This window comes from Phyllobates terribilis, unplaced genomic scaffold (genome assembly GCF_046119375.1).
Source record: "Phyllobates terribilis strain yellow unplaced genomic scaffold, ASM4611937v1 Scaffold_5__5_contigs__length_657084704, whole genome shotgun sequence".
NCBI lineage: Eukaryota > Metazoa > Chordata > Amphibia > Anura > Dendrobatidae > Phyllobates > Phyllobates terribilis.
The window spans coordinates 353774123-353800036 of NW_027362765.1; the positions used below are offsets into that span (position 1 = coordinate 353774123).

At 54.8% G+C, this 25914-nt stretch overlaps 1 protein-coding gene across 1 annotated transcript in view; it reads right to left on the reverse strand.

Moving 5' to 3' along the window:
• Positions 1 to 25914, reverse strand: part of FHIP2A (FHF complex subunit HOOK interacting protein 2A) — a 124887-nt gene that overhangs the window by 92873 nt on the left and 6100 nt on the right. Inside the window, exon 2 of the mRNA XM_073684632.1 lies at positions 20092 to 20170. Within this exon, the coding sequence (XP_073540733.1) occupies positions 20092 to 20170 (79 nt within the window). The remainder of the gene's footprint in view (positions 1 to 20091; positions 20171 to 25914) is intronic.

A 25914-nucleotide genomic window follows, 5' to 3' on the forward strand; every position in this document is an offset into this window, starting at 1 on the left:
TGTACGCATGTCCTCTGTGCCAGACATCGCTTCTACCAAGTGTACGCACGTCCTCTGTGCAGGACATGGGCTCCACCAAGTGTACGCACGTCCTCTGTGCAGGACATGGGCTCTACCAAGTGAACGCACGTCCTCTGTGCAGGACATGGGCTCCACCAAGTGTACGCATGTCCTCTGTGAAGGACATGGGCTCCACCAAGTGTACGCACGTCCTCTGTGAAGGACATGGGCTCCACCAAGTGTACGCACGTCCTCTGTGCAGGACATGGGCTCAACCAAGTGTACGCACGTCCTCTGTGCAGGACATGGGCTCAACCAAGTGAACGCACGTCCTCTGTGCAGGACATGGGCTCCAACAAGTGTATGCACGTCCACTGTGCTGGACATGGGCTCTACCAAGATTACGCACGTCCTCTGTACCGGACATGGGCTCTACCAAGTGTACGCACGTCCTCTGTGCAGGACATGGGCTCCACCAAGTGTACGCACGTCCTCTGTGCAGGACATGGGCTCCACCAAGTGTACGCACGTCCTCTGTGCAGGACATGGGCTCTACCAAGTGTACGCACGTCCTCTGTGCCGGACATGGGCTCTACCAAGTGTACGCACGTCCTCTGTGCAGCACATGGGCTCTACCAAGTGTACGCACATCCTCTGTGCAGGACATGGGCTCTACCAAGTGTACGCACGTCCTCTGTGCAGGACATGGGCTCTACCAAGTGTACGCACGTCCTCTGTGCAGGAGATGGGCTCCACCAAGTGTACGCACGTCCTATGTGCAGGACATGGGCTCCACCAAGTGTACGCACGTCCTCTGTGCAGGACATGGGCTCTACCAAGTGTACGCACGTCCTCTGTGAAGGACATGGGCTCTACCAAGTGTACGCACGTCCTCTGTGAAGGACATGGGCTCTACCAAGTGTACGCACGTCCTCTGTGCAGGACATGGACTCTACCAAGTGTACGCACGTCCTCTGTGCAGGACATGGACTCTACCAAGTGTACGCACGTCCTCTGTGCCGGACATGGGCTCCACCAAGTGTACGCACGTCCTCTGTGCAGGACATGGGCTCTACCAAGTGTACGCACGTCCTCTGTGCCGGACATGGGCTCTACCAAGTGTACGCACGTCCTCTGTGAAGGACATTTGCTCTACCAAGTGTACGCACGTCCCCTGTGCCGGACATGGGCTCCACCAAGTGTACGCACGTCCCCTGTGCCGGACATGGGCTCCACCAAGTGTACGCACGTCCCCTGTGCCGGACATGGGCTCCACCAAGTGTACGCACGTCCCCTGTGCAGGACATGGGCTCTACCAAGTGTACGCACGTCCTCTGTGCAGCACATGGGCTCTACCAAGTGTACGCACATCCTCTGTGCAGGACATGGGCTCTACCAAGTGTACGCATGTCCTCTGTGCCGGACATCGCTTCTACCAAGTGTACGCACGTCCTCTGTGAAGGACATTTGCTCTACCAAGTGTACGCACGTCCCCTGTGCCGGACATGGGCTCCACCAAGTGTACGCACGTCCCCTGTGCCGGACATGGGCTCCACCAAGTGAACGCACGTCCCCTGTGCCGGATATGGGCTCCACCAACTGTACGCACGTCCCCTGTGCAGGACATGGGCTCTACCAAGTGTACGCACGTCCTCTGTGCAGGACATGGGCTCCACCAAGTGTACGCACGTCCTCTGTGCAGGACATGGGCTCCACCAAGTGTACGCACGTCCTCTGTGCCGGACATGGGCTCTACCAAGTGTACGCACGTCCTCTGTGCAGCACATGGGCTCTACCAAGTGTACGCACATCCTCTGTGCAGCACATGGGCTCTACCAAGTGTACGCATGTCCTCTGTGCCAGACATCGCTTCTACCAAGTGTACGCACGTCCTCTGTGCAGGACATGGGCTCCACCAAGTGTACGCACGTCCTCTGTGCAGGACATGGGCTCTACCAAGTGTACGCACGTCCTCTGTGCAGGAGAAGGGCTCTACCAAGTGTACGCACATCCTCTGTGCAGGACATGGGCTCTACCAAGTGTACGCATGTCCTCTGTGCCAGACATCGCTTCTACTAAGTGTACGCACGTCCTCTGTGCAGGACATGGGCTCTACCAAGTGTACGCACGTCCTCTGTGCCGGACATGGGCTCTACCAAGAGTACGCACGTCCTCTGTGCAGGACATGGGCTCTACCAAGTGTACGCACGTCCTCTGTGCCGGACATGGGCTCTACCAACAGTACGCACGTCCTCTGTGCAGGACATGGGCTCTACCAAGTGTACGCACGTCCTCTGTGCAGGACATGGGCTCTACCAAGTGTACGCACGTCCTCTGTGCCGGACATGGGCTCTACCAAGTGTACGCACGTCCTCTGTGCCGGACATGGGCTCTACCAAGTGTACGCACGTCCTCTGTGCAGGAGATGGGCTCTACCAAGTGTACGCACGTCCTCTGTGAAGGACATGGGCTCTACCAAGTGTACGCACGTCCTCTGTGCAGGACATGGGCTCCACCAAGTGTACGCAAATCATCTGTGCAGGAGATGGGCTCTACCAAGTGTACGCACGTCCTCTGTGCAGGAGATGGGCTCTACCAAGTGTACGCACGTCCTCTGTGCCGGACATGGGCTCTACCAAGAGTACGCACGTCCTCTGTGCAGGACATGGACTCTACCAAGTGTACGCACGTCCTCTGTGCAGGACATGGACTCTACCAAGTGTACGCACGTCCTCTGTGCCGGACATGGGCTCCACCAAGTGTACGCACGTCCTCTGTGCAGGACATGGGCTCTACCAAGTGTACGCACGTCCTCTGTGCCGGACATGGGCTCTACCAAGTGTACGCACGTCCTCTGTGAAGGACATTTGCTCTACCAAGTGTACGCACGTCCCCTGTGCCGGACATGGGCTCCACCAAGTGTACGCACGTCCCCTGTGCCGGACATGGGCTCCACCAAGTGTACGCACGTCCCCAGTGCCGGACATGGGCTCCACCAAGTGTACGCACGTCCCCTGTGCAGGACATGGGCTCTACCAAGTGTACGCACGTCCTCTGTGCAGGACATGGGCTCCACCAAGTGTACGCACGTCCTCTGTGCAGGACATGGGCTCCACCAAGTGTACGCACGTCGTCTGTGCCGGACATGGGCTCTACCAAGTGTACGCACGTCCGCTGTGCAGCACATGGGCTCTACCAAGTGTACGCACATCCTCTGTGCAGGACATGGGCTCTACCAAGTGTACGCATGTCCTCTGTGCCGGACATCGCTTCTACCAAGTGTACGCACGTCCTCTGTGAAGGACATTTGCTCTACCAAGTGTACGCACGTCCCCTGTGCCGGACATGGGCTCCACCAAGTGTACGCACGTCCCCTGTGCCGGACATGGGCTCCACCAAGTGAACGCACGTCCCCTGTGCCGGATATGGGCTCCACCAACTGTACGCACGTCCCCTGTGCAGGACATGGGCTCTACCAAGTGTACGCACGTCCTCTGTGCAGGACATGGGCTCCACCAAGTGTACACACGTCCTCTGTGCAGGACATGGGCTCCACCAAGTGTACGCACGTCCTCTGTGCCGGACATGGGCTCTACCAAGTGTACGCACGTCCTCTGTGCAGCACATGGGCTCTACCAAGTGTACGCACATCCTCTGTGCAGCACATGGGCTCTACCAAGTGTACGCATGTCCTCTGTGCCAGACATCGCTTCTACCAAGTGTACGCACGTCCTCTGTGCAGGACATGGGCTCCACCAAGTGTACGCACGTCCTCTGTGCAGGACATGGGCTCTACCAAGTGTACGCACGTCCTCTGTGCAGGAGAAGGGCTCTACCAAGTGTACGCACATCCTCTGTGCAGGACATGGGCTCTACCAAGTGTACGCATGTCCTCTGTGCCAGACATCGCTTCTACTAAGTGTACGCACGTCCTCTGTGCAGGACATGGGCTCTACCAAGTGTACACACGTCCTCTGTGCCGGACATGGGCTCTACCAAGAGTACGCACGTCCTCTGTGCAGGACATGGGCTCTACCAAGTGTACGCACGTCCTCTGTGCCGGACATGGGCTCTACCAAGTGTACGCACGTCCTCTGTGCAGGACATGGGCTCTACCAAGTGTACGCACGTCCTCTGTGCAGGACATGGGCTCTACCAAGTGTACGCACGTCCTCTGTGCCGGACATGGGCTCTACCAAGTGTACGCACGTCCTCTGTGCCGGACATGGGCTCTACCAAGTGTACGCACGTCCTCTGTGCAGGAGATGGGCTCTACCAAGTGTACGCACGTCCTCTGTGAAGGACATGGGCTCTACCAAGTGTACGCACGTCCTCTGTGCAGGACATGGGCTCCACCAAGTGTACGCAAATCATCTGTGCAGGAGATGGGCTCTACCAAGTGTACGCACGTCCTCTGTGCAGGAGATGGGCTCTACCAAGTGTACGCACGTCCCCTGTGAAGGACATGGGCTCTACCAAGTGTACGCACGTCCCCTGTGAAGGACATGGGCTCTACCAAGTGTACGCAAATCCTCTGTGCAGGACATGGGCTCTACCAAGTGTACACACGTCCTCTGTGCCGGACGTCGCTTCTACCAAGTGTACGCACGTCCTCTGTGCAGGACATGGGCTCCACCAAGTGTACGCACGTCCCCTGTGCAGGACATGGGCTCTACCAAGTGTACGCACGTCCCCTGTGCAGGACATGGGCTCTACCAAGTGTACGCACGTCCTCTGTGCCGGACATGGGCTCTACCAAGGGTACGCACGTCCTCTGTGCAGGACATGGGCTCTACCAAGTGTACGCACGTCCTCTGTGCAGGACATGGGCTCTACGAAGTGTACGCACATCCTCTGTGCAGGACATGGGCTCTACCAAGTGTACGCACGTCCTCTGTGAAGGACATGGGTTCCACAAAGTGTACGGACGTCCCCTGTGCCAGACATGGGCTCTACCAAGTGTACGCACGTCCTCTGTGCCGGACATGGGCTCTACCAAGTGTACGCACGTCCTCTGTGCAGGACATGGGCTCTACCAAGTGTACGCACGTCCTCTGTGCCGGACATGGGCTCTACCAAGTGTACGCACGTCCTCTGTGCAGGACATGGGCTCTACCAAGTGTACGCACGTCCTCGGTGCCAGACATCGCTTCTACCAAGTGTACGGACGTCCTCTGTGAAGGACATGGGCTCTACCAAGTGTACGCACGTCCTCTGTGCAGGACATGGGCTCTACGAAGTGTACGCACATCCTCTGTGCAGGACATGGGCTCTACCAAGTGTAAGCACGTTCTCTGTGAAGGACATGGGCTCTACCAAGTGTACGCACGTCCTCTGTGAAGGACATGGGCTCCACAAAGTGTACGGACGTCCCCTGTGCCAGACATGGGCTCTACCAAGTGTACGCACGTCCTCTGTGCCGGACATGGGCTCTACCAAGTGTACGCACGTCCCCTGTGCCGGACATGGGCTCTACCAAGTGTACGCACGTCCTCTGTGCCGGACATGGGCTCTACCAAGTGTACGCACGTCCTCTGTGCAGGACATGGGCTCTACCAAGTGTACGCACGTCCTCTGTGCCAGACATCGCTTCTACCAAGTGTACGCACGTCCTCTGTGAAGGACATGGGCTCTACCAAGTGTACGCACGTCCTCTGTGCCAGACATCGCTTCTACCAAGTGTACGCACGTCCTCTGTGCAGGACATGGGCTCTACCAAGTGTACGCACGTCCTCTGTGCCGGACATGGGCTCTACCAAGTGTACGCACGTACTCTGTGAAGGACATGGGCTCTACCAAGTGTACGCACGTCCTCTGTGCCAGACATCGCTTCTACCAAGTGTACGCACGTCCTCTGTGCCGGACTTCGCTTCTACCAAGTGTACGCACGTCCTCTGTGCAGGACATGGGCTCCACCAACTGTACGCACGTCCCCTGTGCAGGACATGGGCTCTACCAAGTGTACGCACGTCCTCTGTGCAGGACATGGGCTCTACCAAGTGTACGCACGACCTCTGTGCCGGACATCGCTTCTACCAAGTGTAAGCACGTCCTCTGTGAAGGACATGGGCTCCACCAACTGTACGCACGTCCCCTGTGCAGGACATGGGCTCAACCAAGTGTACGGACGTCCTCTGTGCAGGACATGGGCTCTACCAAGTGTACGCACGACCTCTGTGCCGGACATCGCTTCTACCAAGTGTAAGCACGTCCTCTGTGAAGGACATGGGCTCTACCAAGTTTACGCACGTCCCTTGTGAAGGACATGGGCTCTACCAAGTGTACGCACGTCCTCTGTGCCGGACATGAGCTCCACCAAGTGTACGCACGTCCTCTGTGCCGGACATGGGCTCTACCAAGTGTACGCAAATCCTCTGTGCAGGACATGGGCTCTACCAAGTGTACGCACGTCCTCTGTGCAGGATATGGGCTCTACCAAGTGTACGGACGTCCTCTGTGCAGGACATGGGCTCCACCAAGTGTACGCACGTCCCCTGTGCAGGACATGGGCTCTACCAAGTGTACGCACGTCCTCTGTGCCGGACATGGGCTCTACCAAGGGTACGCACGTCCTCTGTGCAGGACATGGGCTCTACCAAGTGTACGCACGTCCTCTGTGCAGGACATGGGCTCTTCGAAGTGTACGCACGTCCTCTGTGCAGGACATGGGCTCTACCAAGTGTACGCACGTCCTCTGTGAAGGACATGGGTTCCACAAAGTGTACGGACGTCCCCTGTGCCAGACATGGGCTATACCAAGTGTACGCACGTCCCCTGTGCCGGACATGGGCTCTACAAAGTGTACGCACGTCCTCTGTGCAGGAGATGGGCTCCACCAAGTGTACGCACGTCCTCTGTGCCGGACATGGGCTCTACCAAGTGTACGCACGTCCTCTGTGCCGGACATGGGCTCTACCAAGTGTACGCACGTCCTCTGTGAAGGACATGGGCTCTACCAAGTGTACGCACGTCCTCTGTGCAGGACATGGGCTCTACCAAGTGTACGCACATCCTCTGTGCCGGACATGGGCTCTACCAAGTGTACGGACATCCTCTGTGCAGGACATGGGATCTACCAAGTGTACGCACGTCCTCTGTGCAGGACATGGGCTCTACCAAGTGTACGCACGTCCTCTGTGCAGGACATGGGCTCTACCAAGTGTACGCACATCCTCTGTGCCGGACATGGGCTCTACCAAGTGTACGCACGTCCTCTGTGCCGGACATGGGCTCTACCAAGTGTACGCACGTCCTCTGTGCAGGACATGGGCTCTACCAAGTGTACGCACATCCTCTGTGCAGGACATGGGCTCTACCAAGTGTACGCACGTCCCCTGTGCCGGACATGGGCTCTACCAAGTGTACGCACGTCCCCTGTGCCGGACATGGGCTCCACCAAGTGTACGCACGTCCCCTGTGCCGGACATGGGCTCCACCAAGTGTACGCACGTCCTCTGTGCCGGACATGGGCTCCACCAAGTGTACGCACGTCCCCTGTGCCGGACATGGGCTCTACCAAGTGTACGCACGTCCTCTGTGAAGGACATGGGCTCTACCAAGTGTACGCAAATCCTCTGTGCAGGACATGGGCTCTACCAAGTGTACGCACGTCCTCTGTGCCGGACTTCGCTTCTACCAAGTGTACGCACGTCCTCTGTGCAGGACATGGGCTCCACCAAGTGTACGCACGTCCCCTGTGCAGGACATGGGCTCTACCAAGTGTACGCACGTCCCTTGTGAAGGACATGGGCTCTACCAAGTGTACGCACGTCCTCTGTGCAGGAGAAGGGCTCTACCAAGTGTATGCACATCCTCTGTGCAGGACATGGGATCTACCAAGTGTACGCACGTCCTCTGTGCAGGACATGGGCTCTACCAAGTGTACGCACGTCCTCTGTGCAGGAGAAGGGCTCTACCAAGTGTATGCACATCCTCTGTGCAGGACATGGGATCTACCAAGTGTACGCACGTCCTCTGTGCAGGACATGGGCTCTACCAAGTGTACGCACGTCCTCTGTGCCGGACATGGGCTCTACCAAGTGTACGCACGTCCTCTGTGCAGGACATGGGCTCTACCAAGTGTACGCACGTCCTCTGTGCCGGACATGGGCTCTACCAAGAGTACGCACGTCCTCTGTGCAGGACATGGGCTCTACCAAGTGTACGCACGTCCTCTGTGCCGGACATGGGCTCTACCAACAGTACGCACGTCCTCTGTGCAGGACATGGGCTCTACCAAGTGTACGCACGTCCTCTGTGCAGGACATGGGCTCTACCAAGTGTACGCACGTCCTCTGTGCCGGACATGGGCTCTACCAAGTGTACGCACGTCCTCTGTGCCGGACATGGGCTCTACCAAGTGTACGCACGTCCTCTGTGCAGGAGATGGGCTCTACCAAGTGTACGCACGTCCTCTGTGCCGGACATGGGCTCTACCAAGATTACGCACGTCCTCTGTGCAGGACATGGGCTCCACCAAGTGTACGCAAATCCTCTGTGCAGGACATGGGCTCTACCAAGTGTACGCACGTCCCCTGTGAAGGACATGGGCTCTACCAAGTGTACGCACGTCCTCTGTGAAGGACATGGGCTCTACCAAGTGTACGCAAATCCTCTGTGCAGGACATGGGCTCTACCAAGTGTACGCACGTCCTCTGTGCCGGACTTCGCTTCTACCAAGTGTACGCACGTCCTCTGTGCAGGACATGGGCTCCACCAAGTGTACGCACGTCCCCTGTGCAGGACATGGGCTCTACCAAGTGTACGCACGTCCCCTGTGCAGGACATGGGCTCTACCAAGTGTACGCACGTCCTCTGTGCCGGACATGGGCTCTACCAAGGGTACGCACGTCCTCTGTGCCGGACATGGGCTCTACCAAGGGTACGCACGTCCCCTGTGCAGGACATGGGCTCTACCAAGTGTACGCACGTCCCCTGTGCAGGACATGGGCTCTACCAAGTGTACGCACGTCCTCTGTGCCGGACATGGGCTCTACCAAGTGTACGCACGTCCTCTGTGCAGGACATGGGCTCTACCAAGTGTACGCACGTCCTCTGTGCCAGACATCGCTTCTACCAAGTGTACGCACGTCCTCTGTGCCGGACATGGGCTCTACCAAGTGTACGCACGTCCCCTGTGCCGGACATGGGCTCTACAAAGTGTACGCACGTCCTCTGTGCAGGACATGGGCTCTACCAAGTGTACGCACGTCCTCTGTGCAGGACATGGGCTCTACCAAGTGTACGCACGTCCTCTGTGCCGGACATGGGCTCTACCAAGTGTACGCACGTCCTCTGTGCAGGACATGGGCTCTACCAAGTGTACGCACGTCCTCTGTGCCGGACATGGGCTCTACCAAGTGTACGCACGTCCTCTGTGCAGGACATGGGCTCTACCAAGTGTACGCACGTCCTCTGTGCCAGACATCGCTTCTACCAAGTGTACGGACGTCCTCTGTGAAGGACATGGGCTCTACCAAGTGTACGCACGTCCTCTGTGAAGGACATGGGCTCTACCAAGTGTACGCACGTCCTCTGTGAAGGACATGGGCTCTACCAAGTGTACGCACGTCCTCTGTGCAGGACATGGGCTCTACCAAGTGTACGCACGTCCTCTGTGAAGGACATGGGTTCCACAAAGTGTACGGACGTCCCCTGTGCCAGACATGGGCTCTACCAAGTGTACGCACGTCCCCTGTGCCGGACATGGGCTCTACCAAGTGTACGCACGTCCTCTGTGCCGGACATTGGCTCTACCAAGTGTACGCACGTCCTCTGTGCCAGACATCGCTTCTACCAAGTGTACGCACGTCCTCTGTGAAGGACATGGGCTCTACCAAGTGTACGCACGTCCTCTGTGAAGGACATGGGCTCTACCAAGTGTACGCACGTCCCCTGTGCCGGACATGGGCTCTACCAAGTGTACGCACGTCCTCTGTGCAGGACATGGGCTCTACCAAGTGTACGCACGTCCTCTGTGCCGGACATGGGCTCTACCAAGTGTACGCACGTACTCTGTGAAGGACATGGGCTCTACCAAGTGTACGCACGTAATCTGTGCCAGACATCGCTTCTACCAAGTGTACGCACGTCCTCTGTGAAGGACATGGGCTCTACCAAGTGTACGCACGTCCTCTGTGCCGGACTTCGCTTCTACCAAGTGTACGCACGTCCTCTGTGCAGGACATGGGCTCCACCAACTGTACGCACGTCCCCTGTGCAGGACATGGGCTCTACCAAGTGTACGCACGTCCTCTGTGCAGGAGATGGGCTCTACCAAGTGTAAGCACGTCCTCTGTGCCGGACTTCGCTTCTACCAAGTGTACGCACGTCCTCTGTGCAGGACATGGGCTCTACCAAGTGTACGCACGTCCTCTGTGCCTGACATGGGCTCTACCAAGTGTACGCACGTCCTCTGTGCCTGACATGGGCTCTACCAAGGGTACGCATGGTCCTCTGTGCAGGACATGGGCTCTACCAAGTGTACGCACGTCCTCTGTGAAGGACATGGGTTCCACAAAGTGTACGGACGTCCCCTGTGCCGGACATGGGCTCTACCAAGTGTACGGACGTCCCCTGTGCCGGACATGGGCTCTACCAAGTGTACGCACGTCCTCTGTGCAGGACATGGGCTCTACCAAGTGTACGCACGTCCTCTGTGCAGGAAATGGGCTCTACCAAGTGTACGGACGTCCTCTGTGCAGGACATGGGCTCTACCAAGTGTACGGACGTCCTCTGTGCAGGACATGGGCTCTACCAAGTGTACGCACGACCTCTGTGCCGGACATCGCTTCTACCAAGTGTACGCACGTCCTCTGTGAAGGACATGGGCTCTACCAAGTTTACGCACGTCCCTTGTGAAGGACATGGGCTCCACCAAGTGTACGCACGTCCTCTGTGCCGGACATGGGCTCTACCAAGTGTACGCAAATCCTCTGTGCAGGACATGGGCTCTACCAAGTGTACGCACGTCCTCTGTGCAGGATATGGGCTCTACCAAGTGTACGCACGTCCTCTGTGCCGGACATGGGCTCTACCAAGTGTACGCAAATCCTCTGTGCAGGACATGGGCTCTACCAAGTGTACGCACGTCCTCTGTGCAGGATATGGGCTCTACCAAGTGTACGCACGTCCTCTGTGCCGGACATGGGCTCTACCAAGTGTACGCAAATCCTCTGTGCAGGACATGGGCTCCACCAAGTGTACGGACGTCCTCTGTGCAGGACATGGGCTCCACCAAGTGTACGCACGTCCCCTGTGCAGGATATGGGCTCTACCAAGTGTACGCACGTCCTCTGTGCAGGACATGGGCTCTACCAAGTGTACGCACGTCCTCTGTGCAGGATATGGGCTCTACCAAGTGTACGGACGTCCTCTGTGCAGGACATGGGCTCCACCAAGTGTACGCACGTCCCCTGTGCAGGACATGGGCTCTACCAAGTGTACGCACGTCCTCTGTGCAGGACATGGGCTCTACCAAGTGTACGCACGTCCTCTGTGCAGGACATGGGCTCTACCAAGTGTACGCACGTCCTCTGTGCAGGACATGGGCTCTACGAAGTGTACGCACATCCTCTGTGCAGGACATGGGCTCTACCAAGTGTACGCACGTCCTCTGTGAAGGACATGGGTTCCACAAAGTGTACGGACGTCCCCTGTGCCAGACATGGGCTATACCAAGTGTACGCACGTCCCCTGTGCCGGACATGGGCTCTATAAAGTGTACGCACGTCCTCTGTGCAGGAGATGGGCTCCACCAAGTGTACGCACGTCCTCTGTGCCGGACATGGGCTCTACCAAGTGTACGCACGTCCTCTGTGCCGGACATGGGCTCTACCAAGAGTACGCACGTCCTCTGTGCCGGACATGGGCTCTACCAAGAGTACGCACGTCCTCTGTGCAGGACATGGGCTCTACCAAGTGTACGCACGTCCTCTGTGCCGGACATGGGCTCTACCAACAGTACGCACGTCCTCTGTGCAGGACATGGGCTCTACCAAGTGTACGCACGTCCTCTGTGCAGGACATGGGCTCTACCAAGTGTACGCACGTCCTCTGTGCCGGACATGGGCTCTACCAAGTGTACGCACGTCCTCTGTGCCGGACATGGGCTCTACCAAGTGTACGCACGTCCTCTGTGCAGGAGATGGGCTCTACCAAGTGTACGCACGTCCTCTGTGAAGGACATGGGCTCTACCAAGTGTACGCACGTCCTCTGTGCCGGACATGGGCTCTACCAAGTGTACGCACGTCCTCTGTGCAGGACATGGGCTCTACCAAGATTACGCACGTCCTCTGTGCAGGACATGGGCTCCACCAAGTGTACGCAAATCCTCTGTGCAGGACATGGGCTCTACCAAGTGTACGCACGTCCCCTGTGAAGGACATGGGCTCTACCAAGTGTACGCACGTCCTCTGTGAAGGACATGGGCTCTACCAAGTGTACGCAAATCCTCTGTGCAGGACATGGGCTCTACCAAGTGTACGCACGTCCTCTGTGCCGGACTTCGCTTCTACCAAGTGTACGCACGTCCTCTGTGCAGGACATGGGCTCCACCAAGTGTACGCACGTCCCCTGTGCAGGACATGGGCTCTACCAAGTGTACGCACGTCCCCTGTGCAGGACATGGGCTCTACCAAGTGTACGCACGTCCTCTGTGCCGGACATGGGCTCTACCAAGGGTACGCACGTCCTCTGTGCCGGACATGGGCTCTACCAAGGGTACGCACGTCCCCTGTGCAGGACATGGGCTCTACCAAGTGTACGCACGTCCCCTGTGCAGGACATGGGCTCTACCAAGTGTACGCACGTCCTCTGTGCCGGACATGGGCTCTACCAAGTGTACGCACGTCCTCTGTGCAGGACATGGGCTCTACCAAGTGTACGCACGTCCTCTGTGAAGGACATGGGTTCCACAAAGTGTATGGACGTCCCCTGTGCCAGACATGGGCTCTACCAAGTGTACGCACATCCTCTGTGCAGGACATGGGCTCTACCAAGTGTACGCACGTCCTCTGTGCCGGACATGGGCTCTACCAAGTGTACGCACGTCCTCTGTGCAGGACATGGGCTCTACCAAGTGTACGCACGTCCTCTGTGCAGGACATGGGCTCTACCAAGTGTACGCACGTCCTCTGTGCCAGACATCGCTTCTACCAAGTGTACGGACGTCCTCTGTGAAGGACATGGGCTCTACCAAGTGTACGCACGTCCTCTGTGAAGGACATGGGCTCTACCAAGTGTACGCACGTCCTCTGTGAAGGACATGGGCTCTACCAAGTGTACGCACGTCCTCTGTGCAGGACATGGGCTCTACCAAGTGTACGCACGTCCTCTGTGAAGGACATGGGTTCCACAAAGTGTACGGACGTCCCCTGTGCCAGACATGGGCTCTACCAAGTGTACGCACGTCCCCTGTGCCGGACATGGGCTCTACCAAGTGTACGCACGTCCTCTGTGCCGGACATGGGCTCTACCAAGTGTACGCACGTCCTCTGTGCAGGACATGGGCTCTACCAAGTGTACGCACGTCCTCTGTGCCAGACATCGCTTCTACCAAGTGTACGCACGTCCTCTGTGAAGGACATGGGCTCTACCAAGTGTACGCACGTCCTCTGTGCCAGACATCGCTTCTACCAAGTGTACGCACGTCCTCTGTGAAGGACATGGGCTCTACCAAGTGTACGCACGTCCCCTGTGCCGGACATGGGCTCTACCAAGTGTACGCACGTCCTCTGTGCAGGACATGGGCTCTACCAAGTGTACGCACGTCCTCTGTGCCGGACATGGGCTCTACCAAGTGTACGCACGTACTCTGTGAAGGACATGGGCTCTACCAAGTGTACGCACGTAATCTGTGCCAGACATCGCTTCTACCAAGTGTACGCACGTCCTCTGTGAAGGACATGGGCTCTACCAAGTGTACGCACGTAATCTGTGCCAGACATCGCTTCTACCAAGTGTACGCACGTCCTCTGTGCCGGACTTCGCTTCTACCAAGTGTACGCACGTCCTCTGTGCAGGACATGGGCTCCACCAACTGTACGCACGTCCCCTGTGCAGGACATGGGCTCTACCAAGTGTACGCACGTCCTCTGTGCAGGAGATGGGCTCTACCAAGTGTACGCACGTCCTCTGTGCCGGACTTCGCTTCTACCAACTGTACGCACGTCCTCTGTGCAGGACATGGGCTCTACCAAGTGTACGCACGTCCTCTGTGCCTGACATGGGCTCTACCAAGTGTACGCACGTCCTCTGTGCCTGACATGGGCTCTACCAAGGGTACGCATGGTCCTCTGTGCAGGACATGGGCTCTACCAAGTGTACGCACGTCCTCTGTGAAGGACATGGGTTCCACAAAGTGTACGGACGTCCCCTGTGCCGGACATGGGCTCTACCAAGTGTACGGACGTCCCCTGTGCCGGACATGGGCTCTACCAAGTGTACGCACGTCCTCTGTGCAGGACATGGGCTCTACCAAGTGTACGCACGTCCTCTGTGCAGGAAATGGGCTCTACCAAGTGTACGGACGTCCTCTGTGCAGGACATGGGCTCTACCAAGTGTACGGACGTCCTCTGTGCAGGACATGGGCTCTACCAAGTGTACGCACGACCTCTGTGCCGGACATCGCTTCTACCAAGTGTACGCACGTCCTCTGTGAAGGACATGGGCTCTACCAAGTTTACGCACGTCCCTTGTGAAGGACATGGGCTCCACCAAGTGTACGCACGTCCTCTGTGCCGGACATGGGCTCTACCAAGTGTACGCAAATCCTCTGTGCAGGACATGGGCTCTACCAAGTGTACGCACGTCCTCTGTGCAGGATATGGGCTCTACCAAGTGTACGCACGTCCTCTGTGCCGGACATGGGCTCTACCAAGTGTACGCAAATCCTCTGTGCAGGACATGGGCTCTACCAAGTGTACGCACGTCCTCTGTGCAGGATATGGGCTCTACCAAGTGTACGCACGTCCTCTGTGCCGGACATGGGCTCTACCAAGTGTACGCAAATCCTCTGTGCAGGACATGGGCTCCACCAAGTGTACGGACGTCCTCTGTGCAGGACATGGGCTCCACCAAGTGTACGCACGTCCCCTGTGCAGGACATGGGCTCTACCAAGTGTACGCACGTCCTCTGTGCAGGACATGGGCTCTACCAAGTGTACGCACGTCCTCTGTGCAGGATATGGGCTCTACCAAGTGTACGGACGTCCTCTGTGCAGGACATGGGCTCCACCAAGTGTACGCACGTCCCCTGTGCAGGACATGGGCTCTACCAAGTGTACGCACGTCCTCTGTGCAGGACATGGGCTCTACCAAGTGTACGCACGTCCTCTGTGCAGGACATGGGCTCTACCAAGTGTACGCACGTCCTCTGTGCAGGACATGGGCTCTACGAAGTGTACGCACATCCTCTGTGCAGGACATGGGCTCTACCAAGTGTACGCACGTCCTCTGTGAAGGACATGGGTTCCACAAAGTGTACGGACGTCCCCTGTGCCAGACATGGGCTATACCAAGTGTACGCACGTCCCCTGTGCCGGACATGGGCTCTACCAAGTGTACGCACGTCCTCTGTGAAGGACATGGGCTCTACCAAGTGTACGCACGTCCTCTGTGAAGGACATGGGCTCTACCAAGTGTACGCACGTCCTCTGTGCCAGACATCGCTTCTACCAAGTGTACGCACGTCCTCTGTGCAGGACATGGGCTCTACCAAGTGTACGCACATCCTCTGTGCCGGACATGGGCTCTACCAAGTGTACGCACATCCTCTGTGCAGGACATGGGATCTACCAAGTGTACGCACGTCCTCTGTGCAGGACATGGGCTCTACCAAGTGTACGCACGTCCTCTGTGCCGGACATGGGCTCTACCAAGTGTACGCACATCCTCTGTGCCGGACATGGGCTCTACCAAGTGTACGCACGTCCTCTGTGCCGGACATGGGCTCTACCAAGTGTACGCACGTCCTCTGTGCAGGACATGGGCTCTACCAAGTGTACGCACATCCTCTGTGCAGGACATGGGCTCTACCAAGTGTACGCACGTCCCCTGTGCCGGACATGGGCTCTACCAAGTGTACGCACGTCCCCTGTGCCGGACATGGGCTCCACCAAGTGTACGCACGTCCCCTGTGCCGGACATGGGCTCTACCAAGTGTACGCACGTCCTCTGTGCCGGACATGGGCTCCACCAAGTGTACGCACGTCCCCTGTGCCGGACATGGGCTCTACCAAGTGTACGCACGTCCTCTGTGAAGGACATGGGCTCAACCAAGTGTACGCACGTCCTCTGTGCCAGACATCGCTTCTACCAAGTGTACGCACGTCCTCTGTGCCGGACATGGGCTCCACCAAGTGTACGCACGTCCCCTGTGCCGGACATGGGCTCCACCAAGTATACGCACGTCCTCTGTGAAGGACATGGGCTCAACCAAGTGTACGCACGTCCTCTGTGCCAGACATCGCTTCTACCAAGTGTACGCACGTCCTCTGTGCAGGACATGGGCTCTACCAAGTGTACGCACGTCCTCTGTGCAGGACATGGGCTCTACCAAGTGTACGCACGTCCTCTGTGCCGGACATGGGCTCTACCAAGTGTACGCACGTCCTCTGTGCCGGACATGGGCTCTACCAAGTGTACGCACGTCCTCTGTGCCGGACATGGGCTCTACCAAGATTATGCACGTCCTCTGTGCAGGACATGGGCTCCACCAAGTGTACGCAAATCCTCTGTGCAGGACATGGGCTCTACCAAGTGTACGCAAATCCTCTGTGCAGGACATGGGCTCTACCAAGTGTACGCACGTCCCCTGTGCCGGACTTCGCTTCTACCAAGTGTACGCACGTCCTCTGTGAAGGACATGGGCTCTACCAAGTGTACGCACGTCCTCTGTGCCGGACTTCGCTTCTACCAAGTGTACGCACGTCCTCTGTGCAGGACATGGGCTCCACCAAGTGTACGCACGTCCCCTGTGCAGGACATGGGCTCTACCAAGTGTACGCACGTCCCTTGTGAAGGACATGGGCTCTACCAAGTGTACGCACGTCCTCTGTGCCGGACATGAGCTCCACCAAGTGTACGCACGTCCTCTGTGCCGGACATGGGCTCTACCAAGTGTACGCACGTCCCCTGTGCAGGACATGGGCTCCACCAAGTATACGCACGTCCTCTGTGAAGGACCTGGGCTCTACCAAGTGTACGCACCTCCCCTGTGCAGGACATGGGCTCCACCAAGTATACGCACGTCCTCTGTGCCGGACATGGGCTCCACCAAGTGTACGCACGTCCTCTGTGAAGGACATGGGCTCTACCAAGTGTACGCACGTCCTCTGTGAAGGACATGGGCTCTACCAAGTGTACGCACGTCCTCTGTGAAGGACATGGGCTCTACCAAGTGTACGCACGTCTCCTGTGCCGGACATGGGCTCTACCAAGTGTACGCACGTCCTCTGTGCCGGACATGGGCTCTACCAAGTGTACGCACGTCCTCTGTGCAGGACATGGGCTCTACCAAGTGTACGCACGTCCCCTGTGCAGGACATGGGCTCCACCAAGTATACGCACGTCCTCTGTGCAGGACATGGGCTCTACCAAGTGTACGCACGTCCTCTGTGAAGGACATGGGCTCCACCAAGTGTACGCACGTCCTCTGTGCAGGACATGGGCTCTACCAAGTGTACGCACGTCCTCTGTGAAGGACATGGGCTCTACCAAGTGTACGCACGTCCTCTGTGCAGGACATGGGCTCTACCAAGTGTACGCACGTCCTCTGTGCCGGACATGAGCTCCACCAAGTGTACGCACGTCCTCTGTGCCGGACATGGGCTCTACCAAGTGTACGCAAATCCTCTGTGCAGGACATGGGCTCTACCAAGTGTACGCACGTCCCCTGTGCAGGACATGGGCTCCACCAAGTATACGCACGTCCTCTGTGAAGGACCTGGGCTCTACCAAGTGTACGCACCTCCCCTGTGCAGGACATGGGCTCCACCAAGTATACGCACGTCCTCTGTGAAGGACCTGGGCTCCACCAAGTGTACGCACGTCCTCTGTGAAGGACATGGGCTCTACCAAGTGTACGCACGTCCTCTGTGAAGGACATGGGCTCTACCAAGTGTACGCACGTCCTCTGTGAAGGACATGGGCTCTACCAAGTGTACGCACGTCCTCTGTGAAGGACATGGGCTCTACCAAGTGTACGCACGTCTCCTGTGCCGGACATGGGCTCTACCAAGTGTACGCACGTCCTCTGTGCAGGACATGGGCTCTACCAAGTGTACGCACGTCCCCTGTGCAGGACATGGGCTCCACCAAGTATACGCACGTCCTCTGTGCAGGACATGGGCTCTACCAAGTGTACGCACGTCCTCTGTGAAGGACATGGGCTCCACCAAGTGTACGCACGTCCTCTGTGCAGGACATGGGCTCTACCAAGTGTACGCACGTCCTCTGTGAAGGACATGGGCTCTACCAAGTGTACGCACGTCCTCTGTGAAGGACATGGGCTCCACCAAGTGTACGCACGTCCTCTGTGAAGGACATGGGCTCTACCAAGTGTACGCACGTCCTCTGTGAAGGACATGGGCTCTACCAAGTGTACGCACGTCCTCTGTGCAGGACATGGGCTCTACCAAGTGTACGCACGTCCTCTGTGAAGGACATGGGCTCCACCAAGTGTACGCACGTCCTCTGTGAAGGACATGGGCTCTACCAAGTGTACGCACGTCCTCTGTGAAGGACATGGGCTCTACCAAGTGTACGCACGTCCTCTGTGCAGGACATGGGCTCTACCAAGTGTACGCACGTCCTCTGTGCAGGACATGGGCTCTACCAAGTGTACGCACGTCCTCTGTGAAGGACATGGGCTCTACCAAGTGTACGCACGTCCTCTGTGAAGGACATGGGCTCCACCAAGTGTACGCACGTCCTCTGTGAAGGACATGGGCTCCACCAAGTGTACGCACGTCCTCTGTGAAGGACATGGGCTCTACCAAGTGTACGCACGTCCTCTGTGCAGGACATGGGCTCTACCAAGTGTACGCACGTCCTCTGTGAAGGACATGGGCTCCACCAAGTGTACGCACGTCCTCTGTGAAGGACATGGGCTCTACCAAGTGTACGCACGTCCTCTGTGAAGGACATGGGCTCTACCAAGTGTACGCACGTCCTCTGTGCAGGACATGGGCTCTACCAAGTGTACGCACGTCCTCTGTGCAGGACATGGGCTCTACCAAGTGTACGCACGTCCTCTGTGCAGGACATGGGCTCTACCAAGTGTACGCACGTCCCCTGTGACGGACATGGGATCTACCAAGTGTACGCACGTCCTCTGTGAAGGACATGGGCTCCACCAAGTGTACGCACGTCCTCTGTGCAGGACATGGGCTCTACCAAGTGTACGCACGTCCCCTGTGACGGACATGGGATCTACCAAGTGTACGCACGTCCTCTGTGCAGGACATGGGCTCTACCAAGTGTACGCACATCCTCTGTGAAGGACATGGGCTCCACCAAGTGTACGCACATCCTCTGTGAAGGACATGGGCTCCACCAAGTGTACGCACATCCTCTGTGAAGGACATGGGCTCCACCAAGTGTACGCACATCCTCTGTGCAGGACATGGGCTCTACCAAGTGTACGCACATCCTCTGTGAAGGACATGGGCTCCACCAAGTGTACGCACATCCTCTGTGAAGGACATGGGCTCCACCAAGTGTACGCACATCCTCTGTGAAGGACATGGGCTCTACCAAGTGTACGCACGTCCCCTGTGACGGACATGGGATCTACCAAGTGTACGCACGTCCTCTGTGAAGGACATGGGCTCTACCAAGTGTACGCACGTCCCCTGTGCCGGACATGGGCTCTACCAAGTGTACGCACGTCCTCTGTGCAGGAGATGGGCTCTACCAAGTGTACGCACGTCCCCTGTGCCGGACATGGGCTCTACCAAGTGTACGCACGTCCTCTGTGCCGGACATGGGCTCTACCAAGTGTACGCACGTCCCCTGTGCCGGACATGGGCTCCACATAGAGGACAATCAGCCCACCATAAATGTAAATGAAGAGGAACAAATACTCACCGGACGTCTCGATGTAATAATGGGTGATGGCTTTCCAGTGATACACAAAGTCTTCTTGTAACGGCAGAGAGGGGGCGAGCTGTGGGGGAAGAGCAGAGCTGTGGTCAGTGCTACAGACGTACACAGCATCCCATAAGAGAAATAATAGTAGCGCCCTCTAGTCTGCTCCATTACTGGATATTTACCCCCTTTTCTCAAGCTTCACTTCTTTCAGTCCATCCCCTCCTGAAAAGACTCAAACTGCCACAAAAACTGATTAAAATAAAGCTTTGAAAACTGTTCCTGGTCACCTCAATGTCAGGGTGTGTTCAGAATAATCGTTAATTATTGGTATTAAAAGGTAACTTCAAATCTCAGAGACACAGAAAACTTTGGAAATATAAACTCATGATGACCTTTGACATTTTCAGTGAAGGAATGAATGTGTCGCATGGATTTATGTCATTCTACATCAACTAAGGAATGTGGTCATCAGACCTGTGGGGTCATCACAACCCTGGACCAGACCTCAGTCGTAGGATAATAAAACCTTCACATTCCTTATCTATGAACTATTCCAATATTTACAGCCACAACTGTGTTTGTCCCTCTCCCACAGTATTAGTTCTGCTTTACGTCGCTTGTCTCATCTATTACATTATTTCTGTGTCCTATTGTGTATAAATATGTGACTCTTCATATTTTGTGTTATACTATGCCTGATGAAGAAACCTGAGTAGTCTCGAAAGCTTGCAATTTGTTACCATCTTTTCAGTTAGTCATACCATCAATGGGTCATATTTCTGTTACTTGTCAGAGGTTTTCTGACATGATGGTGACAATGTAACACTAGTACTGAATATAACTGGATGTATATCACACGCTCCCAATCATATGTATAGGACGATCGTATGTCTGGATTAATGCCACCTATGTGCCAGGGAGGGATGAACGACCACAAGGCTCGGTACCAAGCACTGTCTACAGCTCCATCCCCATGTATAGGAGAACCACGGTGCACCAAAGAAAACCTTCCCCACCATTACTGCACCTCCACCAGCCAGGCAGGAAGTGATCATCCATCTACAGGTGTAAGAGGAGACCGGGTACCCCACAAAAACCTTCCCCCAGTATTACTGCACAGGCTAGCTTTCCATCGAGACTGTCATTGTCAGTATATACACAGGTGCGTATCTACAAGTACTTGATGGGAAGTAACAAAGAAAAAAATATATATAAAAAAAAAAACTCTGTATTGATGCATCCATAAAAGTCTGATCTATGAACATATAAAAATATAGAACATATAAAACACAAAGTGGAAACGCAAACAGTTTATTTTAGGCAACAAAAAAAAAAAAGAAAAGATATTTAGTATAGGTGTAATAGCACTATCCGGGAGAATCATGTTAGGAGATCGATTATTGATGGTAAAAAAAAAACAGATGGAATTGTGTTTGTTCATTATTCCCTCACTTAGAAATTTTTTTCCTGTTTTTATTCAAAACTATAACTTGTCCTGCAAACCGCCATCCCCAAAGCCTCCTACAGCGACGGAGACAGAAGAATAAGAGTTCTGCTCTTGGGGAAAAAAAGCAGAAAAACAAAAGGGGCACAAAAGAAGTGTGCGGATGTGGTTAATGTGTCTTGTACACCTTGTTATACTGGGCTTTCATTAGTGTTGTGCGCTGTAGACCTGTGCACACGTGATTACATCGTATATGATACAGTATCATTGTGTCACTCACTCTTACACTGAGTTGTACGGCACTGCGGGACATGTTGGCGCTATAGTAATAATGATTCTTATATAGAGTTACATTGTTGTGTGACTTGTACACAGGATGCGGCTCCATCAGTGACTGACACAGCATTAGAGTCCTGTGCTGTCATACTGTACACAGTGTATCACACGGCATCCATCAGATTGTGTAACATTACAGTGTGTTATACAGTCATATATTCTGCACCGTTACATTGTGTCACGCTCTTTGTATGCACGCGGTGTGATATGACAGCACCTTCTATACAGCATTACTTTGGTAGATGTGGTGTGCGCCTTTTGAAACCTGCCTGAAAAAGTTTAAAGAAAAAAAAAAAGCTGCTGATATCAGAGCGCCGCAAAAACCACGACAAAATGTAGACGCTTCCAAAAAAAGCCGGACGGCATGTACCTTAAAGGGAACCTGTCAGCAGGACGGTCCCTCCTGAGCGTCTACAGATCATAGGAAGGTGAATGCAACGACACCTTCACATCAGCGGTCCGATGTCTTATTCCAGAGAAATCCACGCTTTTCTTACATGTAAATGAGCTGCAAAGATCTATGGGCGGAGCATAGATCTCCCCGAGACTCCGCCTGCAGAGATTATTGTAAATGACAGGAGCTATCAGTGTGAGACATGTACAGTACAGACCAAAAGTTTGGACACACCTTCTTTATTTAAAGATTTTTCTGTCTTTTCATGACTATGAAAATTGTACATTCACACTGAAGGCATCAAAACTATGAATTACCACATGTGGAATTATATACTTAACAAAAAAGTGTGAAACAACTGAAAATATGTCTTATATTCTAGGGTCTTCACAGTAGCCACCTTTTGCTTTGATGACGGCTTTGCACACTCTTGGCATTCTCTTGATGAGCTTCAAGAGGTAGTCACCGGAAATGGTCTTCACTTCACAGGTGTGCCCTGTCAGGTTTAATAAGTGGGATTTCTTGCCTTATAAATGGGGTTGGGACCATCAGTTGTGTTGTGCAGAAGTCTGGTGCATACACAGCTGATAGTCCTACTGAATAGACTGTTAGAATTTGTATTATGGCAAGAAAAAAGCAGCTAAGTAAAGAAAAACGAGTGGCCATCATTACTTTAAGAAATGAACGTCAGTCAGTCAGAAAAATTGGGAAAACTTTGAAAGTGTCCCCAAGTACAGTTGCAAAAACCATCAAGCGCTACAAAGAAACTGGCTCACATGAAGACCGCCCCAGGAAAGGAAGACCAAGAGTCACCTCTGCTTCTGAGGATAAGTTCATCCGAGTCACCAGCCTCAGAAATCGCAGGTTAACAGCAGCTCAGATTAGAGACCAGGTCAATGCCACACAGAGTTCTAGCAGCAGACACATCTCTACAACAACTGTTAAGAGGAGACTTTGTGCAGCAGGCCTTCATGGTAAAATAGCTGCTAGGAAACCACTGCTAAGGACAGGCAACAAGCAGAAGAGACTTGTTTGGGCTAAAGAACACAAGGAATGGACATTAGACCGGTGGAAATCTGTGCTTTGGTCTGATGAGTCCAAATTTGAGATCTTTGGTTCCAACCACCGTGTCTTTGTGCGACGCAGAAAAGGTGAACGGATGGACTCTACATGCCTGGTTCCCACCGTGAAGCATGGAGGAGGAGGTGTGATGGTGTGGGGGGGCATTGCTGGTGACACTGTTGGGGATTTATTCAAAATTGAAGGCATACTGAACCAGCATGGCTACCACAGCATCTTGCAGCGGCATGCTATCCCATCCGGTTTGCGTTTAGTTGGACCATCATTTATTTTTCAACAGGACAATGACCCCAAACACACCTCCAGACTGTGTAAGGGCTATTTGACCAAGCAGGAGAGTGATGGGGGGCTACGCCAGATGACCTGGCCTCCACAGTCACCAGACCTGAACCCAATCGAGATGGTTTGGGGGGAGCTGGACCGCAGAGTGAAGGCAAAAGGGCCAACAAGTGCTCAGCATCTCTGGGAACTCCTTCAAGATTGTTGGAAGACCATTTCCGGTGACTACCTCTTGAAGCTCATCAAGAGAATGCCAAGAGTGTGCAAAGCAGTCATCAAAGCAAAAGGGGGCTACTGTGAAGACCCTAGAATATAAGACATATTTTCAGTTGTTTCACACTTTTTTGTTAAGTATATAATTCCACATGTGGTAATTCATAGGTTTGATGCCTTCAGTGTGAATGTACAATTTTCATGGTCAAGAAAATACAGAAAAATCTTTAAATGAGAAGGTGTGTCCAAACTTTTGGTCTGTACTGTAGATCAGGAGAGCAGACTGTCAGTCATTACATGTATCACACTGGTAACTCCTCCGGTCATTTACATTAAAGAAGTTGTCCGCTACTTTTACATTGATGCCCTATCCTACGGATAGGACATCAATGTATGATCGGCCGGGGTCCCGCACGCGGCAACCCCGCCGATCAGCTGTTATTGGTGCCAGCGGCTGCCAGCTGGAAGTGCTCACCTGCGGGGCTCTGCTGTGAAGTGGTAGTGGCCGCCGCATGGGAGGCGGATCTGCAGTACACCGCGGCGGCCACTACCACTTCACAGCAGAGCCCCGCAGGTGAGCACTTCCAGCTGGCAGCCGCTGGCACCAATAACAGCTGATCGGCGGGGTTGCCGCGTGCGGGACCCCGGCCGATCATACATTGATGTCCTATCCGTAGGATAGGGCATCAATGTAAAAGTAGTGGGCAACCCCTTTAAAGGGGTATTCCCATCTCCAAGATCCGATCCCAATATGTAGCAGGTGGAATAATATTATCATTATTATTATTAATATTAATAGCAAATCCCTCCAATTAGAATAGTGCAGTTTTTCTCAGTCTCTGTCTCTTTCCTCATGTGCAGGAGCTCAGGTATAATATGTGTTATATCACCGCCCTGTACACACCGCACTGTTGTGTTATATCACCGCCCTGTACACACCGCACTGTTGTGTTATATCACCGCCCTGTACACACCGCACTGTTGTGTTATATCACCGCCCTGTACACACCGCACTGTTGTGTTATATCACCGCCCTGTACACACAGCACTGTTGTGTTATATCACCTCCCTGTACACACCGCACTGTTGTGTTATATCACCGCCCTGTACACACCGCACTGTTGTGTTATATCACCGCCCTGTACACACCGCACTGTTGTGTTATATCACCGCCCTGTACACACCGCACTATTGTGTTATATCACCGCCCTGTACACACCGCACTGTTGTGTTATATCGCCGCCCTGTACACACCGCACTGTTGTGTTATATCACCGCCCTGTACACACCGCACTGTTGTGTTATATCGCCGCCCTGTACACACCGCACTGTTGTGTTATATCGCCGCCCTGTACACACAGCACTGTTGTGTTATATCACCGCCCTGTACACACCGCACTGTTGTGTTATATCACCGCCCTGTACACACCGCACTATTGTGTTATATCACCGCCCTGTACACACAGCACTGTTGTGTTATATCGCCGCCCTGTACACACCGCACTGTTGTGTTATATCGCCGCCCTGTACACACCGCACTGTTGTGTTATATCACCGCCCTGTACACACCGCACTGTTGTGTTATATCGCCGCCCTGTACACACCGCACTGTTGTGTTATATCGCCGCCCTGTACACACAGCACTGTTGTGTTATATCGCCGCCCTGTTCACACCGCACTGTTGTGTTATATCACCGCCCTATACACACCGCACTATTGTGTTATATCACCGCCCTGTACACACCGCACTGTTGTGTTATATCACCGCCCTGTACACACCGCACTGTTGTGTTATATCACCGCCCTGTACACACCGCACTTTTGTGTTATATCACCGCCCTGTACACACCGCACTGTTGTGTTATATCACAGCCCTGTACACACAGCACTGTTGTGTTATATCACAGCCCTGTACACACAGCACTGTTGTGTTATATCACCGCCCTGTACACACCGCACTGTTGTGTTATATCACCGCCCTGTACACACCGCACTGTTGTGTTATATCACCGCCCTGTACACACCGCACTGTTGTGTTATATCACCGCTCTGTACACACCGCACTGTTGTGTTA